This window comes from Emydura macquarii, unplaced genomic scaffold (genome assembly GCF_026122565.2).
Source record: "Emydura macquarii macquarii isolate MOO-44397 ecotype Brisbane River unplaced genomic scaffold, CSIRO-AGI_Emac_v2 contig_1253, whole genome shotgun sequence".
In the NCBI taxonomy this organism is placed as follows: Eukaryota; Metazoa; Chordata; order Testudines; family Chelidae; genus Emydura; species Emydura macquarii.
The window spans coordinates 4310128-4329784 of record NW_027131390.1 but is presented as its reverse complement, the minus strand read 5'-3'; the positions used below and the strand labels follow the sequence as shown (position 1 = coordinate 4329784).

The window sequence follows — 19657 nt, the reverse complement described above, 5'->3', positions numbered from 1 at the left end:
CAGGGGTGGGCAAACTATGACCCGTGGGCCACATAGGGCTCATCTGAGCTTTTCATCAGGCCCTCCAGCTCAACTAGTGGTCCACAAGCTCCATTCAGATGGTCTGTGGAAAGGTAGCAGAATAAGCTGTGTGGCGTGGTGGCAGCACTCCCTCTCCCAGCCCCGCACCTTTCCCCTACCCCTCTCCCACCACGTGGGCCAGCAGTGCCTTGACTGGAGCCTCTCCCAGAGCATTAATGGCCTTCCATACAATTTCCCTCGGGTCAAAAAGTTTGCCCACCCCTGGTATAACCTGATAAGGAAAAGGAGGTAGACACTCCATTAAGTCCATTAGGGACTTCATTATTATCTATTTCATATGGAGGACACTAAGATACTACAATGATGTTTGGCAGTACAAACCCCTAAAATATCTATCTATCTATGCCAGACTTATTTCTTTCTATATATATTATGATACCTACCCCTGTATCTATATGTACCTACCTATCATCTTATATATCCTTATAGCTATTTATCTGTTTATGACCATAAATATATACTCATCTATGTATATATGGTCATACATAATCCTTTATATATCTGTCTATGAATCCTCATACCATACTATTCATAGTATACATACTCCTTTTGTATCTAGCTATTGTCATGGATACTTATTTATCTATATATCTAATACAGTAGACATGCATAGAATCATGTAAATGTAGGGTGTGCACCTATTTCAATACCTGTCTATAGTCATACATATCCATGTATCTCTCTATCTAATGCCAGTTTTCCATCTGTCTTTTTTTAAATTCTGACTCATGTCCGAAGATAAATATTTTTACCAGCATTCGTATGTATCACTTTCTTGTTACAATCTATATAAAGTATCTATCCCTTATAGCTATACCAGCAAACCCTTTTTACTGTAGACTAGTGGTTTTTCAACCTTTTTTCATTTGCAGACCCCTAAAAAATTTCAAATGGAGGAGCAGAGACCCCTTTGGAAATCTTAGTCTGAGGACCCCTATGGGTCTGTGGACCACAGATTGAAAACCAGTGTTCTATAGTAATGACAACCTTTCATGGACCCCTTAGACATAGTCTGTGGATCAGCAGGGTTTTGCAGACCACCATTTGAAAACAACTGCTGTAGACAAGGCCTGAGTCAACACCTCACTGAAATGAATAAGGCAGTTCACACCTCTCAAAACTGTTGTTCCACGCTTCCTGCAGGTTCAGAGAGATATCTCTGCATCAATTTATACTCGGTTGACATTTTTTTCCACAACCGTGACAGCTAGATTTTTTAGATACAGGAACTGAGATTCTGAAGAAAAAGACAGCATCTTCATAAAGGTGCTGGTAAGCCATACTGCTGCTTACTGGTGGATGTGGCATTCCTCAGTTATCACATTACAGGCAGACAAAGGCTCTGTTTACACTACAATTTATGTTGACATAACTTATGTCACTCAGGGGTATGAATAAACCACCACTCCGAGCGATATAGTTTCACTGACATAAGCACTGGTGTGGACAACACTATGTCTGTGGGAGAGCTTCTCCCACAGACATAATTACTTACTGCCTCTTGCGCAGGTGGTTTTATTATGCCGACAGGAGCACTCTATCCCATTGGCATAGAGCATCTTCACCAGATGTGCAGTGCTGCAACTGCGATGCTGTAGCGCTTCTAGTGTAGACGAGCCCAAAGACAGAAAGGCCAATGAGTTGAGTGTTAGACCTTGCTTTGCTTGGCCAAAAGATAAGACCAAATACAGCCAAAAACTAATTGAGAAATCCTTGCAGGAATCGTATAGATTCTGGCAAATTTTTGTAGCAAATTCCTGAAGAGGAGGGGAGAAATTGTGCACAGATGGTGCCCCAAATCCCTGCTGATTTCTGTTTTTGGCAATCATTTAAACAACTAACAGATTGGATGAATACACAAAGGTGCTCCACTAGACTATGTGACATGGCTATGATCATATTGTAGGTCATATCTATACATACAGCAGGCACAGCTATACCGATACAGCTGTGCCACTGCAGCACATCTGAAGATGCTCTGTGCTGGATGGGAGAGAGCTCTCTCACTGGCATAAAAAACCCCCACCTCTGCCAGCAGCATCAGCTATGCCAGCGGGAGAAGCTCTAGTCTAGCCCCTGCATAGTACATCAAATTGCAGTAAAAATGCTACCAGATGTTGCCATTATGGGTAGCATAGTAGAATTATTGAACAAGCAGAACCTTCTCTGAACCCCCCCCCCCAGGCAATAATGGTACTGTCTGGAACCACCACCACTGTTCAAAGACTAGGGCTCCAGTCCAGCCCCAACCATTCCACAACGGCAATTTTCTTACTGCCTATTGGGTCTTTTCAAATACACGCCCTCCCTGCTCAGCCAATCAGCGCACCCGCCCTTTCCAGGCTTCTCCTTGAAGTCAAAACCGGCCGGATGAGCCTCTTCTACGCATGCGTGGTGGTCTAATGCGGCTACCCGGCCCATGCGCACTCTTCACAGAGCATCTGCTTTGGCCCCTCCCGCCTTCGAGTGGCGCGGCGCATGCGCAGTGCTGCCGAGTGGCGCGTTGTGTGGTGAGTCCGCGGCCGAGTCGCTGGTTTCCCAGCGGAGGCGGCGGCGAGGCCGGTCTCGCGCATAGGGAGCTGAGAAGACTAAGAGCCGAGGAAGAGGCGGCGGCTGGGGGAAGGAGCCGCCCCCTCTCGACAACCCAGCATGGGGCGCTGCTGGTGCCGCTCCCCTCGCCGGGCCCGCAGCGCCCCCAGACTCTCCTTGCGGCGCCTCCTCCAGCGGCCTCTGCGGGGCCTGTAGGGGCGGCCGGGCCGGGGCAGGCGGCGGCCGCCCCCAGTGAATGGGCCCCGCGGCGGAGCGGCAGCACCCGGAGCCGCCGCGATGGCTCAGGAGAAAATGGAGCTGGACCTGGAGCTGCCGGCGGGTAGCGCGCCGGCCCCGAGCGACGGGGGGAGCCTGAGGAGATCGAACAGCGCCCCCCTCATCCACGGCCTGAGGTGAGAGCCGGGCCTGGCTGGGGTGAGACTCGGGGTTGGCGCCTCCGCCCCCCTCAGCCCCGGGCTGAGGTGAGAGCCGGGCCCGGCGCCCCGCCCCCTCTCATCCCCGGGCTGAGGCGAGGTGAGGCGCGCGCCGCCCCGCCCCCCGCCTCCCGGGCTGAGGTGAGACCGGGGCTTGGCGCGCCTGCCCCGCCCCCTCTCATCCCCGGCCTGGCGCCGCCCTCCTCTCCGACCCCCTCATGCCGGGGCTGAGGTACGACCAGCCTCTCCCCCCTCCTCACGCCCCGCGAATCCATGGGCGCGGGTGAGAGACTTTGGCCTGGTGTGCGTCTGGCTGGGTGGGAGCCCTGCCTTGGCACCATCCTGCCATCCACTGACTCTCCAGAGAGCCCAGCCTGTCTTCGCCAGGTCTGAGAGGAAGCCCTGGGTTTGGATGGTTGTCCCTCTCCTGGCAGGTGAGGGGGATGGATCTTACGTTTCTATCTGCCCTCCTTTCCCTTCCCACCGCCTTGGTGCTCATTCAGTGATTCCTCTTCCAGTCGAGCTGGGAGATTGCCCACAAGTGGCTGCTCTTGACAATAGTGCAGTGCACTGAGCCATCCTGGTCAGGAGTCCCAGAATGCATTGGGCTAGCCCAGAAATGGTGTTTTTGTAGGGTGCACTAAGCCTTTGATTGGGCAAGCAAGACATTCACTTGCCCTTTCATAGGGTTAGTAGTGCCTTCATTTTTTCTAGATGCTTACAGACAACTAATTCCATATAATATCCCAGGGTCTCAGTGTAAGCGAGGCTCAGATTAATTGTCACCTCTTCACACCTTTTGTGGTTCTTTGCAAGGCTAGAGTTGTGTTACTGGTATAAACCCTTGCTGGGGGAGGCAAGAAGTGTGGGTGTCAGCCAAAGTCTGTTTGCTAATCTCAGTCCTAGGGCCTGGTCTGCTGAATACCACAGACTAATTAGAAGTATATAACTGCATCTTTTTTGAAGATTTATTTGTAGCTGGTTTAAAAAAAAAAAAAAGTTTAGCGTTAAGGTAGATGGCTGTGTACAAAAGGCCCCTTCCGCTCAGTCTTTGAAATACTAATTTTTTTTGAGATACAAAAAAAGTAGAATGAACCACTAATTTCACTCAACTAGAGAGAAACGTGCATCTAGCTCGTCAAAGATGATAAGCTAGTGTCCTCCGTGCCCTCACATTCTTTAGTTTTTAAAGTAATACTCGAAATAGAATGAGAAAAGTCAATATATTGAGAAATGTAATACAAAAGGATCATAATTAATGTGCCTTAATGTTAATGTAACTATTGTAATTTCTTTCAGTGATAATTCACAAGTTTTTCAGCCTTGTGTGTTGCGAACCCGCAGGAACAGTACAACAGTTATGAACCGTCATAGTATGGTAAGTAGTCTTAAACACAGCTAGTGTTCACACCTCAGCAATGTGTAATTGAGCAAAGGAAATACAAGTCCATTTAAAGCTGTACTGAAATAGTCTTACGGACCTCCTAGCTGCAAAATGGATTTCTTTAAGTTACCTGCAAATGTCCTCTGAAAAAAAATCAAGTAATTTTGTAGATATAAACACAATACCCGACAAATCAAGTGGCAGAGAGGCATTCAGCACATTATTGATTACTAACCTGCCTTTTTGTTTTGATTAAAATTGCCTGTAGTTGGGGCATCATAGCAGAGTGGGACCCAACATCTGTTCTGGTCTCAAGGCTACTATGGAATTTGCCTGTGGGATGGGAGAGAGGGTAACTGTAGTCTCATTTTAAAATAACCTTGCACAGTTGAACTGTGTCTAAAAAACAATCCTCCCATCCTTCCATTTACTTGACTCCCTGATAGAGTGACTATTGCGGAGTAGAGAGAGATGGACAGCAGGCTTCACCAGATTAGATTGAGAAGGTAATTTTAAAGAATTCATTTGCTTAATGTTACTCTCCTCCTTACTCTCATTATACAGTCCGTAATTATTTCACTTTTCAAAGATGTTTTTAGGTTACTCTTAAACATTTCCCAATCAACTGTTAACTTGGACAAATCATGGGAAATAGCATTACTGTTTTCAGCAAAAATCACCTTCCTGTTTTTATAGAAAGTAAAGACTAGGTCTTGATTCTTTAGAGAGATTATAGGACTCAAAAGGTCCTAAAATCTGTAAAACGTCTACTGCTTTTGTCTTATATTCAGCCTAGCAAAAAAGTGACAGAATTCTGGTTCTAAACTTTTTGTTATGGATGTGTCACTTCAATTTCTGTCCTGTGCATAATGTTCTTAGTATTTATAGTAAACACTTATTTTATGGTAGTGCCCAAATTCCTCAATTAGACATGTGCTGTCCAGATATCGCTCCGAGACCATCTTTGCTCCAGAAGTTTTTATTGCAAAGGGCTATTTCTACTATTTATATTACCTGCAACTTTTTCCAATGGCACTTCTAAAGATTTGTGATACCATTTGATTTGACTTAATCTCTATAGATTAAGTGAGAAATTTTTGTGTTTAAGGTTTATGTACAATATTTTACCACTTTTCTTAAATACAGAGTTAGATTTTGTAATGTTCTAACTCATGCTCACATTTTTATTACAATGCCCCACTTTTCTTAATGGTTTACATTTATTACTACTACATTTGAGGGCAATAGCCAGGGGCTTCCTACAGTGCTGAACACTGTGCCATCCATTAATTAACGGAATTAATTTGGTAAGAAGAGAGTATTAGCTGCACTAAGGTCAGCTATCATCTTGCTACAATTTGGTTGAGTTCTGAGCACTTAGACACTTGGCTATTTTAGCTCTAATTTAAAGAGAATGTAGTTGACTGAAAATAGGCTGTATGCAGACTACTGATTTGTGATTGAGAAGTGGATGTTTACTCTTTTCCAGTTGCTATCATCATCTCCTATTCGAATCCCTAGCAGCAGACTTCATCAAATCAGAAGGGTAAACTGCATTATTCTACTTCACATGTGATATTTTATCAATATATTTCACTTTCCTTCTCTTCATCAAATATTTGATCTAGAAAACACTGCTGGAGTTTCTTCTCCATTACACCTATTTAGCTCTGTTTCATCCCCTAACCTAGAGTGTCACCTACAGTCTGGAGTGGTATCCTCTCAAGGCTTGTTCTTTCTTCATATTGAAGTGCCCCAGCACTTATAAAGCTACTGTTGTGGTCTACATATTGGGTTCTGGGATGAACAAGGAGAAGTGGTGAGTTGGGGTGGATGACAGGCCTTTCCTTCTGGAGTGTTATTCCTGCTCGTTTCAACTGTAAAGGCAGATGACTGAACTGGGAATAGTTATTCTGGTTTGAGTACCATGATGAACTAAACGTTGTGAAAGTTTATAGTGCTTATCTTCTGCAGGAGGAAGGAGTAGATTTAATGAACAGAGAAACAGCACATGAAAGGTGAGTGTGACTGAAACAAGATAAGAAAATAGCCAGATTTGTCGCCTTTGTAGCCACTGATGGGATTTTTTGTGTTCTAGGGAAGTGCAAACAGCAATGCAGATAAGCCAGTCATGGGAGGAAAGCTTGAGTCTGGTAATCTCTTTATAGATGTTTTAATTTTTAATTCCACTTCTACAATTAATCATTGGATTTAAGGAAAAGGTGGAAATAACTTTGGAAATAATTTTAGAAAATATAAATTTGGTGTTTTAGTTGCTCCACTGATTTGGCCATGGAAATGTTGTGGCTCAGATTCTAAAACAATGTACTATGTCAGTGTAAGTATGACATTTTGTATTTACAGAGTGACAATGACTTGGACAAGTCTGAGAAATCTTCCTCTCCAAAGAGAATAGACTTCATCCCAGTTTCCCCAGCACCTTCACCCACCAGAGGAATAGGGAAGGTAGGATAAATGAAGAACAAGGAAGAAAACACAAATTTCAGATTAAGATGAACTGCAAAGAATTTTTTTAAAACTCCTCAAAATAATTTACCTTGCCAAAAGAAAAATACTCTGTAACCATTGTTAAATCTAACTACTTTTCTCAATATCTAACACTTACTCCCTAAGCAAAATTTGACCTGATGACTTCCTGGTTCCTTCTCCATGTTATGACTTCAGCAGCTGCATTTTGTGTGCTTTGGGAATGGGGGTGCTAGTGAGGTGACTGTGGTAATCAAGTTGAAAGCAAAGAAAAGGATGGATCTTAGAAATACTATGGAGATTTGGACACAAGCTGGATATATGTGGAGCAAGAGAGAGAGGGAGGAATCCCAAGACCACAGTTTATAGGTCTGAGTGCTGGGAAAGATGATGGTGTCAGCAGTGACATAATGGGGTTGTTGGAGCCTTTTTGGGAGAAAAGATTGAGTTCAACTTTGGCCATGTTAAACTTAAATGAATGGGCCTTTCCCTTTAGCCTGCAGTGCTCCTGAGTCTCTTCATTGCAGGCCCTGGAAGAAGGGAAGGGGTGGAATGGAGACCACGACCCTCCCCCTAGCACCATTTTTTCCCTCCCAGTGAGAAGCAGGTAGAGGTTGAGCTGCCATGATACTGTAACCGTGGAAGAATGTGATGATCTCAGTGAAGACCAGGCCAAAAAGTCTGCCTGTAAACATAGTTGCTGATTTCCACCTCAATCGGTGTTAGCACTCACTATTGCTAGTGTAGAACAGTCACTGATATTTTTACTATTGTCAGGGAAACCTGCCCTGAGCATTTCTGGTGTATGTGATGGTGAAATGCTGGCTGCTTGTCTGTATATTAGCCTTTGTACTGGGAGGTTTGTAACTGTCTCAAAAACAAACTTGACAACAGAATTTGACAAACATCGGTGTACATGCAGCTCCTTGGGCTGAGTTCAGTTCAGCTGCAGGAGTGCAAAGTGGATGCAAAGTCAGATTCTGTTTTGACAAATTCATATTACAATTTTTTCAATAGGTGAAAAATATACAACTGTATTTTAAATAAGCATGGGTTGTTTTTTGGAGAGGAGTGGTTTAAAGATTAATATGGTCCTCTCGACTGATGCTTTTAAAAGTGGGGGCAGAACTGGAACCAAATCCTATTTGGATAACATGCTTCCCTCTGTCTTAAAACCTTTGCTTTCAGAGTCTTTATTTTGAAGCATTTTGACTGTTGCGAATTTGAATGAAGTGATGTGATTAGAATATTTTGTATATTCAGTTTTACAGACCTCTCAGATATGGTTTTATTTTCCTGTTCAAGCTTTCAGTAGGTTATTGTATTGCTCACCTTACTTTCACTGGGGATTTTGTTTGGGGTGTAAAAAAAAGTATCGAATATTTAAAAGGGAGTTGCAGAAGCATTTTACTGTGTAATTCTTTTCCTAGCAATGTTTTTCACCATCCTTACAAATGTTTGTGAGTAGTAATGGATTACCTCCAAGTCCTATTCCTAGTCCAACAAGGCGATTCTCAAAGTAAGTCAATTTGTCTCAAAGTAACAAATGCCTACTGACTTAGTTTCAATAGTATTCTGGCAGTTTAAGACAGTTGAATGTTAAAATTCAGGCCTGGAAATTCAGACTTGAAGCAGTTTTCATTGTTAATGGATTCCCATTGAGATTACTAAAGTGACTGCTGGATGGTTCTAATTTTGTCCAGTTTTAAAAAGGTGGCTGAAGTTTCCTTTCAATATTTTTTTGTCAACAGGTCATTTTAAGATCTTTTTTTTAAAAAAAAAACCTGCCTGGGTGTTGAAATTATAGACCCTACCATTGCCACACCAAAAAAAATAAATAAATAATAAATCTTTGAATGTTAAACTTTGCAAGAGAGAGTTGAATGCTAGTGTTCTTTGAATTTAGACTAAATTTGGTTCTTCTTAGATAATCTCATAGCCCTTAACAGACAAGCTTTTAAAAACCTTTCAGATGTATACCAGTTGTATTATATTCAGCTTACAAATGGATAAAGTGAGGCTGACAGTAAACCAAAATTAAGTGACTTACGAAAGATCATATGGTAGATATCCTGCTCTAACTAGACAAAACACCTTTCAAAAGCTAACTTTTCTGTTTACCTACAATATCAGATTCCCAATTGCCTAAGTATTTGAGTTGTACATGATTGTTTTAAAAAGGAATTCACTTTTTAAAATTGATTGATTGATTGTATATTGGTTTAGTATATAAAACATTTTGTTCAAGCTTAAACTATAGATTTTATTGATACCAGTATTGACTCTTTTAGTAGGAGGAGTCAGAGTCCAATCAACTGTATCAGACCCAGTGTTCTTGGTCCCATTAAAAGGAAAGGTATGTCTACAATATTGGAAGCATTTAAAGATGTTGTGAATTGTGGTCACTAGACAGACTCTGCCTTTAAATCCTACTGCTTAGCTAAGCTGTAGCTTCTCCTCACAAACACACTGGACACTCCTCTGGGATGTATTGGAATTTGCCAATCCAAACTTCCAGCTGTAATATAGAACAAATGTGCTTGCCTAAAATACAAATTAATTTATAAATCTGACTTCTACTACACTTAGTTAATATAGGAGTGAATATTTTAAATGTATTTAAACCTTGGAATGTTTATCAACTTCGACTATTAGTAAAAATGGGCTGGGGACTAGAAAGATTGACTTGCTAAAAATGGGATGCAGTCAACATCTAGGCTAGATGGGCAACCAGTTTTAGTTACAGGAAGCTGTAAATTAAGACTAATCCTAAAATAAAGCCTCACAGAAGGTGAAGCATAGTTATTAGATTTTCTGGCAGGATGGCTAAAAACATTTAAAATCAAAACTGGATTTTGGTTTAAATGAAATGCAGGCTTATGTCTTAAAAATGAACCTATTTAAAATTAAACTGTCTTTGACAACCTGTGTTAAAGCCTAAACTACTTATACTCTATTAAAGTCACTTAAATTAAATGCAGATATTATTAAGCAGTACATGTTTGCTGCCACATTTTAAAGACAGTTATGGCACTGAACTGATGGAAGTCAGATTAAGCACCTGAAACCAGAGTCTGCTGAAGTACTTACTCCAGGTGGGGATGGGCTGTTCTGTGGGTATAGAGAGACTTTATTTTTTTCAGTTTATTTAGTTTAGTTCAGTTACTACTACATTCAAAGTTAAACCAGTTGGGAGCTGAAGAAGCAGGAAAACTTGTTACTTTTTATTCCTAGAATGGAAGAGAATGTGTGAGAGCATGAGATCTATTCGTTCTAAAATCTTGAAGGACATGACCAGAAACAATCATTTCAATTCACTAACTACAGATAATACTTCCTTTGTTTAATAAATCAGTTAGTGTTAAATGCTGTTAACATTATTTGCTAAACATGTTTTGATAAACTTCTCATATATCCAGCATTTTTAAGCTAACCTTAATACAAAAATGCTGTTTATGCATTTAATTGAATTTCCATCCAAATAGACTGACAAACGACCAGTAAAAATTAATCTAGTAAATAGAAAATGATTAATGATGCAATTTTAGCATAAAATGTAAAATCTGAATAAATAAATTCACCTATATAATAGCTAAAATATAGAGTGACCTCCTGCTTAGCAAAAAGAAACACTAGATTTAGTATAAAGGCAATATTTAATTGCAGATCATCATGGTTCATTGGATACCCACTAATGAGAATCAACCTCTCCTTAGGAAAACAACAAAAGTGCAAATGCAAAACAATTAAAAGTGATTATTTAAATCAAGGTTTCCTGTTTGATTTAAATTATTAGAATTGATGTCTGCCCTGTATACTCTGGCTCCCTCTGTATTTAACCACCTTTGTTATACTAAAAGTATCTGGCTTCCATAAATGATGCTCTGAAGGAAATGCATTGTACAGTGGTATATTTTCAGAAGTTTATTCTATTTATAGAAGTATTCCCTTTTATATGTTTATTGAATATCTTTGACATTTTGTACCCAATGGTTGTTTTACACTATGAAAGTTCAGAAGATGAATATTTGGAGAATTAGAGGGATGGAAGTAGCATGGAGTACATGAGTGTTTTCCCTTGAAAATATGCTTTTCTTAATAAGAAATATGGTGTTTTGAAGTAAAATTCAGAAAAATTCTCCATACTATTCATTAATGGACACGGTTAAACTGAAGGGCTAAAATAACTATTTACCAATGCTTCTGTGGCAAGTACTTCTCCACCTACCACCATCCAGTTCTGTTGATCTTTTCTTACTCAACCACACTAGTGACATCTCCTTTTATTCTCCCTAAGTGTGTATTTATGAAATGGCTGTTGTGAAGCTTGTTTGCTTTTTAAAAAAATGGCAAAAATAAGTTGGCCTACTTCTAATCTATAAAATCAGGTCCAATTTGCTTCAGATTTGATAGAAAAACCTTACTTTGCTGCAGATGCCACTTACCTAGTTTTGAGGGGGATGATATTCCTTTGTGGATTTTAGAGAGAGCAAAAATCAGATTTCTAACATATAGTTGTAACCTTATATGTGAAGCAGATTTTGGCACCAATAGTGAAACTCAGAATGTAAGAAGCCAAAGTACATTAGAGTGTATCACTTGAAGCAAAAGCACAGTACAAGTAAAGTCCAAGCAGGAACTGCTTTCCTATTCCCCACTGCACTCTTGTGCCTTTTGGAGCAGTTCTCACAGATAAAGTAGAAATGTGAGTTTGTTCTTCTATTGGAAACAAGACAGTTCATTATGAACACTATTCCTTAGTCATAAAATATCTTGTCACTGTAAATACACCTAATTCCTTCATTTCCTCCTGAAATACATAATACTTCTGTTTCTAACTTAAGAAATTGCTTAATGGTCCCTAGTCTGCATTTATTACATGGTAACATGCATAGTCATAGCCATAACTGAACTAATCCTTAATAGGAAAGACTGGGTATATCGAAGTGTTACATTGTATAACTGTGAAACTCTTTAAATAGCTTAGTGGTAAACATGATACATATTACTATGGTGCAGCCTTCCTATGAAATTTCACATTTCTTGAAAGAGTTGTCTGACTTTTTCTTCTCAGTTTGTATGAGGATCCAGAGTATTTCACATCTGTATTCTTTAGCTTCAATCTGCATGATGGAAGCCATCATTATTTCATCAAAGGCGAATGAACATATTCCTTGCATGCTACAGAAAATGAGTTTTCAGGGCTGCCAGTCTTGGAGTAAAGGCTGAGTGGTAGTGTATTTCTCCTACATTATGTACACAAAGTTCATTTATAGTATGTTTTTAATGTGAAACCTTTCAATTAGTTCCCCGAGTTAACACTAAAACTGCTGTCAGTTAACTGGAAGCTGAAAAGTAGTCCTCAGTTTCAAATACACTTTTGCTGGTAGACGGAGAATTAAACTACATCTGAAAAATTTCATGAACTTGGCAATAAAACACCTGTAAAATACTAAACTATCAGATAACGGAACTTTTTATAAGAAATTGATAATGATCTCGGTATCGTCCCAGAGTACAATATATTAAACATATGGGATCCAGTTCTGTCTTTCACACTTACAATCCCAGAGAAGTCAACAGGTTTACATGGGAGTGAGAACATAATCTATCTCACAATGAATAAGCAGAAGTGATCACATGTTGTGCCAGATGTTTTTTCTGTTAGGCTTTGTGTGTGTGTGTTATGCATGTCAGCATTGGTCTTAATATCCAAACGGGTATTCTTGAGTCCAAAACAGACCCAGGATGTTTAAAGTTCTCATAAAATTACTGATGATATGACAGATTTTCTGCATTTTGTAGTGAACAAAATGCGAGAGATTGCCTGCTTTTAAATATTAATTTAAGAAAATATGTGGATGGCCCGAAACTCCAAGTTCACTGATTTCATTTACTGTGGCAGGAAAACTGTCCTTAGAGCAGCCCAGTTTTAAACCAGTTATACAGCTGGCTGTAAAAACGAGTCCTTTTTAAATCACGAACACTTGAGATATTTATATTGCTTTTAAAAACATGTTTATAAAGCATATACTAGATACATAATTCTAAATATGTAAACTTATTAAGCTTAACATCTGTGATGAATAAGATTTTTTAAATGTTGAGTATATGACACTGCACAAGAGGCCAACTGCCATGCAACATTTCAAACACTGCAAAGCACTCGTGTCTGGGTTGGAACTCAGCACTTGCTTAACAGCACAGAACAACACTACACATTATACTTCATGGCAAGGAATGAAGAATACGGTATGCAAATGAAACTGCAGAGGGAGTTGATAGAGGCAGAATGAATATGGGTTTGAATTTGGCAAGGACACTTACATAAGGATTTAGACTCTAACTTATTAAAAAGTGCTCTGGGATCTTTGTTTTACTGCATCTTCAGTAATATAGTGTCCCTTAAACAGTTCTGAAGCCATAGTTCAGTACAGACTCAAAGGGTGGACTGAATAATCGGATCAGTTCCTGTAGCTTCTAGGGGTAATTAGGCCTTTTAATTAAGCACTGACCTGGCTGAATTCTGCTGAATTAGATATATTGCAAGATCACAGTGCAAGATGTTATGCATGTAGTAACTTACTATATGGGACAAACAAAATAATCTTTAACAGAAAGAACTTTGAAGTTAATTTGCTGAAGATGTTTCACAGAACCAAACAAGTTTGACTGTTAATTACTTTTTTCCAGGTGAAATGGAAACTGAAAGTCAGCCAAAGAGACTTTTCCAAGGAACTACCAACATGCTTTCTCCTGATGTTACACAACTGACAGATCTCAGCTCATGGTAAAATATTGTTTCAAATACTGAAACATCAAAGCAGAAGTCATTTAAATATCCTAAGTACCTTGTTTTTTCAGAGGTATTTTAACTTGTGCTATGTAACTGGCATTTGCAGATTAATAGAAACTAGGGATTTCATCACAGTAGTAATAAGGGCTCCCCACCTCTTTCTGGAATTAATTTTCTTGCTTGCTGTTTGGCTGATTTGAAGAGCTGCCCATAAGCAGTTTACTCTTGGTCACATCTAATCATCTCACAAGAATCCTTTTTCAATACCTGGAATAGGTGTGGAATCCCCGCTGCTCTCATGGCAGAAGCTTCATAGTAAATATAATTATTGTTCTGTGGTGTCCTAACTTTCCCTCAAAGCAGCAATCACTCAATATTGACTATAATTTGCTGTCTGCATCACCTGCTAGGCACCCTGCTATTCCAGAATGGTTTATTAACTAGTGAGCAGACTGATATTTGTGGAATTATAGTGTAACACAGCTCCTAGGCATTCCCATAGGCCAATGTTTGACATGAAGCCGAATTCTTATTATGATATTCCACAGTTGAGATTATATTTGTCACTCACATCTTAATTTTATGTACCCCTGTCTAATATTTGTTTCATTAGAAACAGGAAGGTGACTTGTCTGGCTTCTGAGTCTTGTATCTTTCCAAGGAGATATGGCAGATAAATTAAGTGGTTCTAAAATATCAACACGCTTCTTCCTGAGTTGTAGAATTGAAAAGCCACCTACAAGTGAGAATTCTCCAATTGTGGGAGAATCTTCTTAAGGGAAAAAAACAAACTCCTATTATTTTGCAAGATCCTGCTTTGAACAATGTATTATTTAAGAGCTAACTGGTTAATCAGAGGCATCAAAGTAGCTGCATCATTGGAGTCTTCATCAGAAAAATTATTTTCCTGTTGCCCTTGTAATTGTTAAAGGAGCTACTTCCATTAGCTGGTTTTTCTGTTCTACAACTGGTTGAAGTTTTGGTGTCAATTTATTCTGCATGTTTAAAAAAAAAAAATTCTGCTCCTCTTTCCCTTAAGGAGCATGAATGTATCCATAACATGCTAGAGGAAAATAAGGAGTCTTCAGGGCTGCCAGTCTTGCAGTTAAGACTGAGTGGTAGTATGTCTCTCCTACATGTTTTTTTAAAAGTGCATTAACTTTGTATGTCAGTTCATAGTCCACATGTTCTTAAGTAACCATTTTCCTTTGTCTCCAGTCTGTCTTCAGATATCCTTGATAGGAGTAGCAGCAGTATTGGTTCTTCCTCTGATTCACTGGCTAAAGGCAGCATTACCACAGAATCTCCAGTAACATGCTCAAACTCATGCTCTTCATTCATTTTGATGGATGATCTCTCACCTAAGTGACTTAATCTGTTGTGACTCAGTGTTTGGCTGTGCTTTTTCCTTGCTGTACATTTGTACAGAGAAATGAAGAACTCCGATCCTTGAGAATCATTAACGGGAGGATTAAAATACTAAATGGAAAAATTAATGTAATCTTATTTCTTGGCAACTCTTCCCAGTGGTTTTGATTTAGTCTCTTTAATGGACACTTAGACCATATAAATGTTTGGTTTTGATTTTACAAACAAGTTTTCTGTTCCGATTATACTAACTCCCGTTTGTTTTAAAGAAAAAGCCTCACACTTTTTTTTTATTCCTGAATAGGCATCTACTTACAATATTAGTGTTATTTCTAGGAAAATACTGTGTGCTGTTACTATCATGGTCACTTTGTCTGGAGAAACAAGTGGTGGTTGCAGAGATGTTTGAAAATATTCATTTATTCTTCGACAAAGATTCTTTTTAGTAGTAAATTAGATTACGCTAGGTTATTCTCAAACACAAAACTTCTGGTTGGGGGAAAATATCTAATTTCTCCTACTGACTCAAAGTTAAGTTATTCTCTCCACTTTGTAGTTGCAGCTATCACCAGCCATTTCTCCCAGAGAAGAGGAAGAAATGCTTGGCTGTCTCTAGTGCTACTGGTAATTGCTTCATTGCAGTTGAACACTATGGTTCTGGAAGTTACTTGTGTTTAAGAAATCAAAACACACACTTCTAGGGTAACTGGCATTAGTTATCAGTACGGGAAATACAAATGCCTTGTAAAACACGGTTAATGTAACTGCATAGTTCTCCTCCCACACCCTTCATCCTACAGATTATATGGAATATGGTATATATTCATAGATATTTGGCCAAGAAGAAATAATCCCTGCCTTGATCTAAAATGTATAGTGCAAGTAACTTAAGTTACTTAAACTACTGTGTAAAGAAGAATGTGCATGGCACCATCAATGTCTCCTGTGGCATTGAGGCCATAGGTATTTTTGTGCCTTAGGGGACATTGTTACAAATTAAGGAATGTAAAACGGGTGGGTGGACAAAGGACTTTGTTTATAGAGTGCTTACCAGATGCTGTCTTTAGTGCTGTTTTTTCTTAGTGCTTGCTCTTTTTCAAGGTGTTTCTTCCATTGGGAGGTGCTACGGACAGTCCCAAATAATCTGTGAGATGGCAGTGTATGTGTTCCCCTCAAAGCTGCTGTTTAGCTTTATGCCTGTGTCTGTCTGATAGAGGGCAGGCCACTAAATTAATTTTAATTTCTAAGGAAAGGCTTTAAGGTTGGATTGGATGCTAGCTCTGCATACTATTTAGCTAAGGAGTTACATTTGAGTAGTTGTCTTGATACAGTACCTTGGTCAGTCTGAGTTAATACAATAGAATACTTTTTTAAAAGACCCTAACTGGGCTAAAATAAATCCACTTGTAATCTACTGTTATTTATTATTTATAAACTATGTAAAAAAGTCTGTGGTGATGAATTATAGTATTTTTTTATGATTGAATAAGGTTTTTTTATGTTCAGTAATAATTGCTGGCTGGTTTCTATTTAATATGCAACATTGTCTGCCGGAATCATAAGCTTCCAGTTTTGAATGTTTGTAAGGCAACAGAAACGCTTTTGTTATCTAAAAGTACAACTTCTGATTTCTGAAAGAAAATAGCACTGAATTTAAAGGAAGTGTGCGCTTTAAAGATGAGCACAGTCTCTGGCAATACTGTCTGGCTAAGAAGGGGAGGGAGAGCACCATATTTTTTCCATTCTACAGATGTTTAGTTTCCAATAGACCTGTTGTACATAGCATTTTACTTTTCAGGTGTTTGTTTTAAATTGTATGAAGTACCATAAATGGCCAATAGAGGCACTTATCTGTATCATCACTTTCACCTGTGGAGCATTAGTTTCCCTGCCTCAAATAAATGTGCATATTGTAAAATATTGTCCAGTGGTGCCATTTTTAAATCAGCTCTACAGTATTGAGTGTTAACTTTATTTGTATATGCATAGTGCTATTTCTTGCATTTTGGCTGTATCTTGGATTTCTTTAACTTAATGAATTTTTATCCATGTTCATACTTTGAAGGCTGTTTTTACATTTGCAAAGTACTGATCAGTAGACTGTGATAAAGTACAACTTGTTATCATTGCCCCAATTTCATTATGCCATGCATTTATTGGTACTTTGACTTAGAAACTGCACAAGGAGTAGCAAAACAATAAAGCTTTTGCATGCTTTCTTATAGCTGAGAATACAGCTATTGCTTATTTTTGGCTGACTAATCTGTACAAGTGATGTATTCAAGATTTCTGTTTGTTAGTAGTGGGGAGTCATAAAATGCTGGCCTTTGGCGAATGTAATCTTCATAAAACAACTGCACAACTATTCAATTTTGTTACAGCATTTTTTTAAAAATGGTCTGGCTGTTCGACTCTTTGGAGATCTCTACAGCTCTCTAAAACTGTGTGTTAAGATACTGTCCATTTGTCTCATAGTCAATGTCATTGTGTGGTTCTGACAGGCCTCATCTTAGACACTGAGATTTGTTTCACACAAGTAGCTGTATGTAAGACCACTTTTCCTTTGTAAACTAGACAGGTGAATCTTTCTTTGAAATGCACTTTAGAATAATTGCATATGAGCTACCACCTACACATTCAGTTATGGACCAATTTTGACTAATTTGTAGTCTAATCTTGTTAAGGAAAAGATAAGTGTTTTGGATGTCCACAACTGGAGCTTAGTTAACAGTTTGGAGTGAGGAAAACAAATATAGTGTACTACTTATGTAGTGTCTTATTTCCTATATCATCATCCGTACTTCTCAGGATGGTCAGGCTGTAGTTGTTGAAAACAAGTCCACTAGTCAGAGTACCTGGAAATGTCAGTGTAGATCTGATTAAGCAGCCTTCTGGATATTCTCTTTCAGAATATAGAGTTGTACACAGGACCTTGAGGGCAAGCTCGATGTGGTTCGTTGATGGTTATCCTTAACTAGACACTGTCTTAAGAACTAGCAAGTAGACTAAGCCCCACTCATCTTTATTAACTTATTTAAAAGAGTTTTACAAAAACAACTTTCCTCACATTGTATAAAATGAACTTCTTTGAATATGTGGTTATCAACCACTGCACTCATGTCACTCTTGTAATAGCAAATATTCTGTTACTCCTTTTCTGATTTGGTGAATTGTGTATAATATAGCTCACTTTCTCATCCTAATACTGAATTTTAAATGTGGGATCATGGACAAAAGCCTTTGCTTAAGTGTCTTTCCATGACTGCATTCTGTATCTGTTTAAACTAGTTTTTCTACAGTATAGTGGGTAAGATATTTGGATGTGAAAATGTAAATTGTTGGTGCTGCAGACTTCGCTGGGGAATATAGTCTCTCACAGCATAAGAAAAATGAATCCTACTGCTGAGTAGTGTAGAAACATTGAAGGGAGAGTTGTTGGTCCGTGACCAAACTGGTATGTGTTTATAAGCACTAACAAGCATATTTCACATTTGAATATTTTTCAGAGTGTCTAAGGTCTTAATCCTCCAGTGAGAACTGTGTGGGCAGACTCCTTTGCGCTCAGAGTCTTAATGAAGTCTATAGGACTCTGTGTAGATTCACTTGAGCAAATCTCACTGCAGGGTTGGGGCAAAAATTTTTCTGTTGTCTGTAGATAGGGTGGAAATCTATCTGCTTCATGTGCACTAGTTCACTGATACAAATTGTTGACATTCTTGTAGAGCCCACCACTTACCAGTTTATCGTGCAAAGGCAATAATGAGGGAGCCTCTTTTCCCTGAAGAAATATCAGCCACCTACAACCTTCCTGGCAACTTTAAGTAGTAATTTTGTATTAAAGTTTTATGAAGTTACTATCAAAATTGGATAGTTACAGCTAAACAGCTTCCCTTACTTAAGATTTTGCAGCCTTAATTACTTTGCCTTTAGAGTACAAGCTAAAAATGCTGACTTGGAGCTATTTGGTAAGGCTACTCTAAGAAATGTATACGGTCCTGGGGACCAAGAAGCAACCAGTGTCAGTAGTGGTGTTGCATTTTTCCTCATCTTAAACATAATTATTCCATCTCGGTCTTGAGAATAGCCTTTTAGGCTGTGAGAGGATATTCATCTTTATGCCACATAGTCTCTGGGAACCAACAAAAAACAAAACAAAACAAAAACCTTTTCTATAACAGCAGAGTATATTCTTGTAAGAGGGTTCACTCACCACTACAATGCCTCCAGCAATTAGTATCTTTCAGGTCCAACGCCCCCTTCTGTTGTTCATTTGCACGCCTGCAGCTTCTTTCTTCTACTTGGGGTGCTCCCTCTTCATGGCTTGGCCTTCTGGCCAGCTCACTGTGGTGTACCCTCTCCGGGATATCAGAGTCTCTCCATTCAAACTAATTCAGCCAGCCTTCCCATTCAGTGCCCAGTGACTGCTAGGGGAATTTGAGCTTGCCCTCTACTCCAGGTTCCAGCTCAGGGATCCTCTAATCAGTGGCTAAACTCCACACCATATTAAACCTTGCTGCCATCCCCAAGTCTTTTCCTATATCCTCTCCTCTTGGATGGATGGATTTATTTATTTCCTTC

The 19657-nt window shown here is 39.3% G+C and overlaps 1 protein-coding gene and 2 non-coding genes across 3 annotated transcripts; all 3 read left to right on the top strand.

Moving 5' to 3' along the window:
• The first annotated feature begins 2468 nt into the window (after positions 1-2468).
• On the top strand, positions 2469-17727 carry LOC137153041 (PABIR family member 2-like). Its single transcript, XM_067548030.1, is given in 11 exon segments — positions 2469-2848; positions 2850-3023; positions 4344-4422; positions 5918-5974; positions 6403-6446; positions 6527-6581; positions 6793-6894; positions 8346-8434; positions 9207-9271; positions 13609-13705; positions 14930-17727. Coding segments are annotated over 11 exon segments (1293 nt in total). The 3' UTR covers positions 15081-17727.
• On the top strand, positions 12039-12169 carry LOC137154273 (small nucleolar RNA U109). Its single transcript, XR_010920193.1, has one exon. It is a non-coding gene; the product is annotated as a small nucleolar RNA U109 (small nucleolar RNA).
• LOC137154272 (small nucleolar RNA U109) lies at positions 14707-14851 on the top strand. Its single transcript, XR_010920191.1, has one exon. It is a non-coding gene; the product is annotated as a small nucleolar RNA U109 (small nucleolar RNA).
• Positions 17728-19657: the final 1930 nt, after the last annotated feature.